This window comes from Thunnus albacares, chromosome 1 (genome assembly GCF_914725855.1).
Source record: "Thunnus albacares chromosome 1, fThuAlb1.1, whole genome shotgun sequence".
Taxonomy (NCBI): Eukaryota; Metazoa; Chordata; class Actinopteri; order Scombriformes; family Scombridae; genus Thunnus; species Thunnus albacares.
The window spans coordinates 4,219,624-4,231,624 of record NC_058106.1 but is presented as its reverse complement, the minus strand read 5'-3'; the positions used below and the strand labels follow the sequence as shown (position 1 = coordinate 4,231,624).

The 12,001-nt window shown below is 37.2% G+C and overlaps 1 protein-coding gene across 2 annotated transcripts; it reads left to right on the top strand.

The window, feature by feature from the left end:
• Window positions 1-455: 455 nt before the first annotated feature.
• fgf19 (fibroblast growth factor 19) lies at window positions 456-8,439 on the top strand. 2 transcript variants are annotated; one of them, XM_044354766.1, is made up of 3 exons: window positions 456-997; window positions 1,108-1,232; window positions 5,027-8,439. In XM_044354766.1, the coding sequence occupies exons 1-3, from the start codon at window positions 787-789 to the stop codon at window positions 5,345-5,347; spliced, it is 657 nt and encodes a 218-aa protein (XP_044210701.1). In that variant the 5' UTR covers window positions 456-786; the 3' UTR covers window positions 5,348-8,439. The 2 variants fall into 2 exon arrangements, with proteins under 2 accessions (XP_044210701.1, XP_044210788.1); XM_044354853.1 differs by having other exon boundaries at window positions 458-997; window positions 1,108-1,211.
• The last annotated feature ends 3,562 nt before the right edge of the window (window positions 8,440-12,001 follow it).

Below are 12,001 nucleotides of genomic sequence, written 5' to 3'. Positions count from 1 at the left end.
ATACTACCATCACTACTACTAATAATAATGATAGAGCATCAGAGGTAATGATGATTGGCTTTCATTATTGTAAACAGCAGTGTACAAGTTGCAGTAGTTGTAAAATGTATAATTTCCACAAATGTTGATGCATATTTGAGGCTTTATTTATTTCTGGCTCTACTGGTTGACCTGCACAGACCTTTACTGCATGTGGCTTATATGTAGGTCTACTGGTATGGCTGAGGGAGACATGTTCACTACACTGAGCTGTACCTGGAGTCAGTTTTCTGTAGAGATCATCGGGGCAGATGCAGCCACCAGTTGTGTCCTGCATTGGGAGTTCATGCCAAAATCCTTTTTTAAAGCGTGAAAGTTTCCTCACTCCTCCTCAAAAAAGGTATCAACTATATACAGGATGAGTGACTTGACTAAATCATTAGTGTCTTCCGGTACGTTCAGCATGCAAATTAATTACCAAGCAGAAATTTTCATCATTAAAGCTTCAAAATTTCAAATTCTTCCACAATATCTAAAGCAGGGAGGCAGTTATGAGTATCAGTGTCATTTTTTCACAGACCAGAGAGGGGCTCGGGTTGGGGCTCGACCGGGGCCAATGAGCTATGATCCAGTTGGATGTCGTGCAGGGGTGTGTTATGGTCTGCTTCTGGGAACTGGATTTGGAAAAGAGGGTTATCAGCAGCTGATAAGGGTCAAATTTAAAGGCTGGGTTGAGATGAGACTACCTTACTTCACACTGGAGTGGGGGGAGCAGCAACAGAGCGCTCACACAGGATTTGAAGAATCATGAAACCGAGATTGGTCACTGTATCCGTTGCCAACCTGTTTTTTGCTATGGGACTTGTTTGCATGCCTCTATCGGATCAGGGGCCCCACATCGACCACGGCTGGGGCCAGGTGGTCCGCTTCAGGCATCTGTACGCCGCCAGACCAGGACTGCACCTTCTGATCAGTGGGGATGGGCAGATCCACGGCTCTGCCGACCAAACTCAGCACAGTAAGTCAAATATTTTTTGACAAGCAACAAACTGTGATGCTTGTGAGTAAATTGATGAATGGAGCAGTTTTGGTGGCATTTTTCACTCTGATGAACAATTTGAACTGCAGGCCTGCTGGAGATCCGTCCTGTGGATCAAGGCTGTGTTGTCATCAGAGGAGTAGCAGCCGCACAGTTTCTCTGCATAGAGGGCGATGGGAGACTGTACTCATCGGTAAGGATTTCATATGACAAGGTGACAGCCAGTTTATCTCTGAATCTGCTGCTTATAAATCATTTTAAAAATGCAGTAATTGTTCATCTTGCTTCAGAAGTCACATGTCGGTTCGTTATTTTATTTAGCAAGTGAGGTAATTATCGCTGCAAAATGATTTATAATTAGACTGGATGTGAATAAATTGGTAATATGATCTACTATGGTGAATTGTTTAATCATAATATCAACTTTTATTATATACTTCAACTTGATTTTCAGTCTGTCTTTGACCAGTTTAAATGCTCCAGTTGCCCCAAATAATTTGCGCCCCGTAAATATATCGCACGTGCATTATGTTCATCATATATGGTCTAATTGTAATAATTATCATACACTCATATGCTAATTATGTCCGTAGTGAAACATTTATACTGCAAATAGTCCAGCATACTGTATACAGATCAAAATGATTGAAATGAAATTGAACACACATGTGAAATACAAAGCAGCTTGTAAATCAAAATATTCTTTATTATTAAAACACAACAGAACAAACATCTGAATAAAGTGGGATCATATGGTGTTCACCAAAATGACCTAAATTACATAAGATATTGTGTGGCAAATAATCATGTGCTTTAATGTAATAAAATAAATAATGAATGAGTGAAAATAATTAAATAATTTGATATTTAATAAGTGAATCAAGAATTTTTCAGATTAATGTGACTTTACCATTCATATTGACATTACTGGAGTTCAGTTTTATGTCGTGACGTCTGCTCATGATTCTTTTCAGTTTAAATGTCATTTATCCCAGAAACACTTTTATTTCATAACATTTCATGACAGAGCCTCCTCACCTTTCAGCCAATCACTTCTCCCCAGCCTGTCAGCAGATGCCGCCCAGCAACTGCCCAGCACTCAAGAAAAAAAAGCCATACTCTTTATCTTTTTGAGCATTTTGTTCTTCCTGAGTTTCTTTTCACCGAGGAACATCTTTAAAAACACTTCTTGAAGAAATTCCAAATGAACCAGTAAGCTGCTGCTGCTGCTGCTAACACAAGCTTTGCTCTGATGCTCAGAACAAAACCCAAAGCCAACAAACTTTGCTGGTTAGCTGTGTAGCACCTCTAGCCATGTTGAGCCAAATAAACAGACAGGTTACTTTGTGTCTGTGCCTGTATGGAGTGTAAACTGTGATCTTACTGCAACAGCAAATAAATAACTTCATTGATCATTGATAATAATGTGTTTTGGCTTTAACCTTGCTCAACAGTGTGTCAGGCGGTTCACTCTGCATGTCTAGATAGGGATGGTAAATAGAAAATGAATTAGCAGCCTTTAATGAATACAATTCGCCACAAGCCAAATACATTCATTGATTAAATGTCCCCAGCTTAAAGGTGGAGGTCAGTTGGCCAGAGCTAGTTCAGACATGGCTGTAACAACAGCAGGACAAGCGGCCAAATGCTGTCTCGGGAGGTTCCAACTTCCCTATATTTGATCAATCAACTGCTTCCAGTGGTTACACTTCAGCTGACACTTCATCTGCTTTCATATCACATGTCAGCTGGTCTCTTGAAGCTCTCTTGAAGTGCTTGAAGCTCAACTGAAGCTTCAACTTTTTTAAGTACTTTCACTTCAACTGATACTTCTTCACTCAGAGCTTACACCTAAAATTTTTACCTTGAAAATTCAACAGCTTTCAGCACTTTCATTTTCACCGATATTCCAACTTGTATGGGCAACTTCCACTTCAACTTTAAACTCAGCCGTTCCACATTTCAGAAAACTTTGCATTTTCTAGTGTCATTCTTTAACATTGGCTGTTCTCATATATGATCCTACAGATCATATGTGAGAAACAGGGTGTCATTTCATAAATGAAACTTACTTCTCAAACAGTATGACTGCAAAAATTAAAATGAATTATTGCTCACAATTAGCCTACCTGCTGTTACAAGCTGGATAACAAAGTGGATGAATTGCACCTTTCAAAAACTTAGCAATGCAATGCACCTTAAAAAAAAAACAAAAAAACGAAGCTTCTCTAAAATCCAGATAGAATGAATTGTGTTAAGAAAATCTTCAAAGGGTCCAAACAAATTTCTGAAAAAGTGACTGACCACAAGACTCCTGCTTTCATATGTTGTTAATCAGCTTCCATGTTCGGGAAAACTCTGCATGTCATTCATTCAAACAGTCGATCGGTTCATCAACCTTTGTCCGGTGTGGTGGAGGGTAGGATGTGTTTGCAAAGTAAAAAACTTGAATGAAAAGATCCAGCAGCAGCAACAACAACCTTGGCCTCTGGCTGGCTCTCTGTGGCCAAGGTAAACAGCTGTCGAAGAACTTGCAGAACCATATATGTATGTTTTTTTGATAAAAAGGGGCCTTCTGTCTAAAAACACCATTCATGCAATCCTAATGGAAGTTGCCATTCTAATTTGTTTTTAAACCTGTACAGATACGAGCACAGTATATACTGTATATTAGAAAACCAAAAGTAACATTGCAAGATGGGCCAGTATAGCACAAATAAATAAGAGTAAGTACTCCAGCTGCAATTAAAAGTACATTTAAAATATATTTTGATGTTACAAAGACCACGGCTGAAGATTCCTGTGCTGGAAAACACAAATTACTGTAATTTATGAATTTGCACCATATCAGAGGAAAAAACGAAGTTCTTAAAGCCAGACTTTGACCCAGAGCCACTCATCATGATCATGGCCTGTATTTATCAAAAATATGAATTACAGTTAGAGCCAACCCAGTAAAAAAATGTTTTTCACTGAGAGTGAAGAACAAGACACATTTATGTAGTGACTTTCTTAATTGTTACTGTTAAATTAGAAACAGCCCTGCGTAAAAAAAAAAAAAAAATACTGAGGGATGAATTGTTTCAAGTACTTGTGAGACAATCAAATACAACCTCACAAGTCCAGTTTAAGTAAGAGATTTATGAGTCTGAAGGCTTATCAGACACCAAAGTGATGCAGAGAGGTTTATGATATGCAGAGACAGGATTTTACAACTCTGGGAAATGATCACGGCTCCAATTATTTTATCTTTTGTTACAAAAGTAAACAATAGAAATACAGTGTTCACACAAGTAATGTGAATGTGCACTTGTATTTGAGTGGCCACATAGGCCTCGCTGGGTGACGTTGCATTACAGGAAGAGTTGAGCGTGGCTCTATGTATCTACATTGACTCCTCCTGATAAGCTCTTACGTCAAAGACATCCAGCTTTAGAGTAACCTTTAAGAGCAGCAGTGATTCATCACATGCATGACAATCACACACAAGGATTCACTTTTACTTCATCTGCCCAATTGTTGATTTAAAAAAGTAATAATACATGAAATTTAGTAATATATGCATATGATTTTAACTTTCAGAAGTTCACTTTTTTGTTAATTTTATTGGTGTGATGTATTTCAAATGTGAAATGAATTAACAATCTGATGTATTTATGATATATACACATACATAGTGATGAACTATAGCAAACTGACTGAAATGGAAACAAAAAGAGAAGCAAAGTGGAGTAAGGAGGACATTTAAAAAGATATTTTGTTATAAAAGTGATGGATTTTTACTTTTATCTTTCAGTCCTTAAATTTCACTTATTTTAATTTTAAGTCCAAAATTTCACTTTTAGCTGTCACTGATACAGGCTCAGGTACTTAAGCAGGACCCACCTGAATCATGTTAGTTGATACTGTATTTTAGTAGTGCATATTCCAATAATTCTTAAATTGCAATTGATGAAATTAAAAATAAAGTTTTAAAAAAATCTTGTGAATGTCCCCCTTCTCTTACAGCACACCTACAGCAGAGATGACTGCACCTTCAGGGAGCAGATCTTGCCAGACGGATACAACATCTACGTATCTGACAGACACGGAGCGATGCTCAGTCTGGGAAACCACCGGCAGAGGCTGCAGGGTCGAGACCGCGGCGTCCCAGCTCTGGCCCAGTTCCTCCCCAGGATCAGCACCCTGGATCAGGCCTCATCCCCAGCACTGGAGGTCCCAAACCAGCCAGGGCAGAACGTAGCACAAACAGAAGAACCTGTGGATACCATGGATTCCTTTGGAAAGCTCTCTCAAATCATTCACAGTCCCAGTTTCCACAAGAGATGAGATAGTAGCACAGAGACACCGGTAAATGGATGTTTCCTGGGGTGTTCTGCTTTGTCTGAAGCCTCAGACTGCATGTTGTAGAACCAGGGACCGACTGCAGGTCCAGCCTGCTCCAAACCCAGAGAGGATGCTATGACATCCTGCCAGCACTGTCCAGTCAGATATGACCGAACAGAATACAAGTGCAGAGTCCTGCAGAGTGGAGAGTGATACTCATACTGTGCTAATGTTTCATCCTCTCACTATCAGTAACAGTCCATGCATTTACTGAACACCTGGAGAGTGCAGCTCTTTCTTCCTGGAACGAAGCTCAGGGAGGGATGTGTTTGACATTCTGGTTTGTTTGGAATAAAGAGGAGGTGGCATGATCTGTAACAGTACATTAACAAAGAATACTGCTTACAGAAACTGTGAAAAGGAAAAGAATGGCACAATAATAGTCAGGCAGCGCCACAGCATGATATTAAAGGAACACTCAGACATTCTGCCAAGTATTGCCCTTTCACACACAGAAAAACACATTTCTATCCCAAAGTGTTCCTTTAACTCAACAAGAATCTCATGATATGCTGCTTCATTGAACCTAAGAGGGCTACCTGCAGATCAGGATGTTGGTAAACTTACTGCTTTAAAACATTACTGTAGTTCACTTTAAGATGACTTACAAAAAAAAGACGGTATTGTCTTCTTGCTGTAGAATAGTATTGTTGTATTTATTGGTTATTTAAAATGTCCAGCAGTTTGAATGTGTACGCTTTATTGAAGGCATTGTGTTAGTGTTGCCTGTTTGCCTTGTTTGGTAGAAAATGTTTTGGAATAAAGTCATCATGATAAAGCAGAGTCATGTATGTCATTCATGCTTGATGAAAATAGATCAATCATTTCTTAAATTCATATACATTTGAGCCTGTATCAGTCTCTATGCAGCATGAGACAGTGCTTCATACATTACATCATCTATTCTCTGGTCATTTTGGTTACAGGTACAATTATTACAACCTACTTACTAAGGATACAGGGAAGAGAATCAATGCTAAAAAGTCCACTTATTAATGATGCTGAGCTTTCAGCTGCATGTGCAGTAATTACTGGAACAACAGATGACTCTGAAGCCACCTCTACAGGTTGCCACATTAACACAATACAGAAGTGTTAAACAAAACAAAGAGACTATTGAAGCTGCAGTGCAGGACTTTTGTCTCCCCCTTCTGGCAGTGAGAGTAATTACAAAAACCCTGTCGACACATCCTCAGCTTACGTCATAGGCTCCACCATGACCTACTTCATTGCTACTGTTGCAGCTGTAAAATGGTGGATCAATTATTTTGAGCGTCACACAATCCCAGCTGAATTTGATCCATTTGGTCTCATAACAAGTCTAGAAGAGCGGGACAATTCAATTATTTTATCCCAGTTTGAGTTAGCAGAGAGCTAACCAGAAGTTAGCTGGCTCTGCCTGCCTGGCTCTGATGTTAGTCATATAAAAAAACAAGCGTTAAAATTATTTGATGGACAAAAAAATAATCAGCCACTATTTTGATAATTGATTAATAACGTAAGTACATTTTCAAGTAAATTGCCATTATTTTATGTTTCTAGCTTCCCAAATGTGAGAATTTTCTTGCTTTTCATTGTTTAATAAGTAAATTGAATATTTTGGGTTTTGGTGTGTTGGTAGGACAAACAAGGCATCTGATGATACTGTATCACTATTAATAAAAAAAAAAAATGTCAGCTTTATCGAAAATAGTCATTAGTTGCCCACATAGAGAGAGCTTTTCATACAATGCCCTGTGCTGCCAGGAGTTGAACCCAGGAAGGAGTCCCCTCTGCATACTTGTCCTGAGGCTGAACAAACCATCAACCACATAAGTCTTTACACCAGGACCACCTCAGCTTCAGGACACATGCACTCAGAAAATTAGACCAAACCAAATTATGATGAAAGAAAAAGAAAAATACAGAGATTATTGGACAGAACTAACAAAATCCCAGAACAAAATGGAAACATATGTAACCCTAAACAGAGGGTACACTGTGGCAACCTACCTGACCACAGTGTCTGATAGAAAACTGAGAAGAACAGTGACTAAGTACAGACTGAGTGAACACAACCTGGCAGTGGAGGAAGGCCGGCACAGACAGACCTGGCTGCCCAGAGAGGAGAGATTGTGTTCTTACTGTGACCAGAGAGCTGCACTTCTTAACTCACTGCAACCAATATCAAAGTATTACAGACCAATATTTTGAAAAAAATAATAAAAATATTCCCAGAGTTTCTCTATCTAAGTGACTGGGAGAGACTTCCAGTCCTGCTGGGAGAGAGGGAGGACTGTTGTAGACTGGCAGCAAGACATATAGCAGCTGCCATGAGCTCCACACCTCTGTTATACCCCTGTCCCATATGGCTAATAATTAATGTTTATTCATTAATAATTCATTTGTTGTATGTTTTATATCTTATGTAACCCTTACCTACCTAGTTTGTGTAAATATGCTTTAGCAATGTTGTGTTGTATGCAGCCATTCTAATAAAGCCAATTGAATTGAATTGAGACAGAGAGAGAGAGAGAGAGAGAGAGAGAGAGAGAGAGAGAGAGAGAGAGAGAGATTTTGCACTCAGCACTGGAGTAACGGACAAGCTGCACCTGCTGCACTACAGTGTTTGATTTGCTGACTCATGACACATATATGGTTTTGTCCTCAACTCGAGGTAACTTTGTTCTCTTACTTTATTACTGTTTGCATAAGTTATTGTTTGTCTTGCTGTGCGTCGTGTGAACATTGAAACGTGTTAGCTTAATGTTAATGTTATTGAGCTGTGCAAACATTAGTCGTAAGTTAGCTTGCAAGAAGGCCAGTTCATACTTATTGGTTCAGAAATAAAAGTTTCATAATGTTAAGTTGACGTTACCTGATAGTCTGGTCACTTGATAGCTGATGCTGAGTAATGTTACTTTGTTAAAGTTTTATGTTAAAAGTGTAACTGTTAGCTTGCTAGCTAATATACCTATGCCTTTCAAGAGCCACTCAGCTAGTGTACTTTTTTTTTCGAATTCATCATTGTAGGAATGTTTGATCTGGATAAAGAACTTAGAGCTTACAATTGAATAGTTTAATATCGTATGTCTATATGTCTGAAAATGTTTGAAAAATCCAGTGTTACAATCTCACATTGCTTTTGTTTTCCATGCAACTCTACAGTGAATTTCACAGGCTCACTAATCAAAATCTACCATTCTCCGTCTTTGCTGAAGGGTCAAAGACGAGACGAGCCTTTTTTGGGTCTGGATACATTAAATTCACAAAAAAGAGAAGTAAATACATTTATAACATATTACATTGAACTATATTGTCTACTTTATCATTTCACTTATATTTGGAGAAAATGAAGTGGAAATATATGTATAAAATAATGTCATGAAGTGCAAAATTGTCATTCAGTGTAATGGTCTGAACTTCAATATCACTATTACATTTTTAACTAAATATATAAAATTCTAAATTAAAGTACACTTTCACTTTCTGGGCATATTTTTATGAGTGCTACTATTGTTATATTAAAAGGATTTTGCATTATTGTTTTGTATTGATATTAAAATCATCAGGGGACTTTTGTCCCAAATATTCGGTTCATTAGAGGTCATTCAGTGTAATGAGATCAAGAAGCCATTTTGAAATCATATCACAAACTGATAGTCATGTGACAATCCGTTACATTAAATTAAATACTTGAATGTACTACACTGTATATTTTAAGATATTTAAATAAGGACATGATTAATGAGGTACATTTTGAGTAGCCATATACTCTTGAAATTTATTAAGGCATTGTTTGCCTACCTGTTATGCACAGTGAAAAACATTTACTGAATCAACATTTTATTTTCTGTGCAATAATTTATATTTCTAAACATTCTTGATTTAAGTCTCTAAGTTTTTCAACATGTTTTATTACACCAAGCAATATAAAGTGATATCTTATTCTTGTGATAACTGCATTCTATAACACATTCATTGTTCAATAAAATATCAATTATTTGCCAATTCAATACCTCACTGATGAATATAAAAATTGCCATCTACGTTCTACTGTGTACCCTGTTGGCTGCCTTTGGAGCACTTCTGTATGTTACTTAATTTTTGCTGTGTAATGGGTGTGACATTATCTAGCCTTGAAAATACTGTATTCCCCCTTGCTTAACTGAATGTTGACTGTTAAATGTTAAAATATTGTTGTCTTAATTGCAAGGCTGGTGTGAAGATGGTGCTTGTGTTTATTCTGAAATAGCCTTAAGTAAACAATGGGACAAAGGAAGGACTGAAATAGTTAGAGGTTTATATTGTGATTTAGCCCTCTAGTTGTGTTGTGGGTAATGTTAGTTCTTTTTCATTAAGGCTGGTTGCTATTGTTCATCAAAACTATATCATTTACAGTCAGGCAGAGATAAACTATAATTTTAGTGGTAACATTTGTGTAAAGAAGATCCATTTAAGGTAGTTTTACTTAATTCAGGTAATTCTATTTGCACATTTTTAATAAGTTTGGAGAAATGCTACATATGAGTCTAAAGATATTTCTTAGTTTTAAGTTCAATGAACTCAGTGGAATTAGTACTATCAACTTTATTTACCAAAGTTGCCTTCACAATAAATACTTGTATGTAAATGAAAGAATTTTTCATGCTTAAATTGTTTGACTTAATAAACTTAAATGGTTCAAGGCCATCGGTTTCCTCAAACAGTTTGAGCTGAACTAACTCATCGGGTTATACAGTGTAACAGACAGCAAAGCAGAGTTAAAGGAGAGTCAATACTGGACTTACATTTACCAGGTGAACACAAACACAACTCCAAATGACCACTAATGCAGCTCTGTGTCTGCTGGGTTTAAATAGGCAACTGTTAGCTAACATGTTCACCATATAAACTTGAAAAGGTGATGTTGTGTTTACAGCATGTTTCCTGTTGAATATGTTAATATGTTTTTTCAGGACGAGACAATTTGTCATCATTTAAAAAAAAGATAATTCATTTTAAATAGTAATTGCTATGTCTGAGTAGGCTCGCTTGCTACAGTTGTTTCCTTTTTAAAGGAAATCCCTCGGCCCAATCCCAGAAAAACTGGACCTGATAGAAAAAGCCTTTAAAGTTTTTTTCTTTTTGGATTTTACATATTCAGTTCAATTAATTGTATTATTTCCCAGCCTGAAGGCCTATATGCTGTTTCAGAGCTATCTCCACACTGCCAGGAGTACAAAACCTAGTGGGGAAGTGACAAAACTTAACAGGTTTGCACACTTTGGTGTATTTAGAAGTGAAAACTTGGACTGTTGGTGAAAACTGGGACAAGAGAGCAAAGTCACTTCATGTCAGGGCTTTCATTTGGAAAGACAATTCAAAAACACCTTGATCAACATCTTCACTTTGGAAGTTCCATCAACATGATTGCCATGTGAGCTACTCACTAAATATCCAGTGACCTGGTTAACTCAGAACATTTACACAACAAGCAATGAATGGAAGAATTTTTTAATGTATTTACACAAATAGAGTCCAAGCATAAAATTTATATTTATAACAATAAAATATCCTTATGTCACCTTAATAAACACCACAGAACGGCATATAAATATGAGTTCCCTCTGAAGAGTACACAATGGTTTAGGTAGCAAAAACCCTTGACAACAGCTCACATGGCACTAGATAACACCTGGGCCTGCTGCCAGCCTCAAACTGTCCCCATATCAAATGATCCCACCCTTTCACATTGGAATAAGTATAGCAGTAGTTAAAATAATTACTCCTTTATCTATAAACCAGTTATACCAGAGAGCAATAGACAAGGGTTTCTCGTACTCTAAAAAGGCTATTCCTCCTCCTTATATGTGCACTAATCTGATAACTTAAAAATGTAAATAGATTATTACAAATTTAAAGACAAAAGGATAAAATTGCAGTTTTTCTGCAACAGTCACAGAGGTTTTACAGGTTACCAGCATCAGTTCATCCACTGAAGAAGTGTGTGTGTGTGAAAATAAAGTGTAAATACTGTACATAGCAACCCAGCTGGATAAGGATCATTAGTTTATGAAGTTGGGTGAGTAAGCCAGTTCTGTAATGTTGTAGAGCTACATATGTCTCACAGTTCATCATCTCACTGAGGAGTAAGATCAGACCACACTCATGTGGACACATTTGACAACACTGCTTACATTTAAAAATTTAAAAAAAGGAATTTCCATCCACATTTTATCATTTTAAGATTGTTCTCTAAAATATTACAATTCACAGTGGAGGACAAATGGAGAAGACAGATGTTAAGGACCCCTCCAGAGATGTATTCAGACATAAAAAAAGACTCTGCTTGGAACAATGTCTGATATGTTTACTGCACAAAAAAGTATAATTACCCATTTAAAATCCTTAAAATTACATTTACTCCTTCTCCCTCATTAAAAAATCCATAAACCATGAAAATGAAAATATTTTTCATCTCAGAATTCAACTGCTGAACACAAGATGTCTCCTACTTCACTGTAAAGTCCATTCTCAGTGTATGTGGCCTGTAGGCTTCAGGTTTCGACAACACACTTGTGTAAGTTTCATACTGGACCACAGTTTGCTTCCAAACTAGTTGTGATGTCATAAATC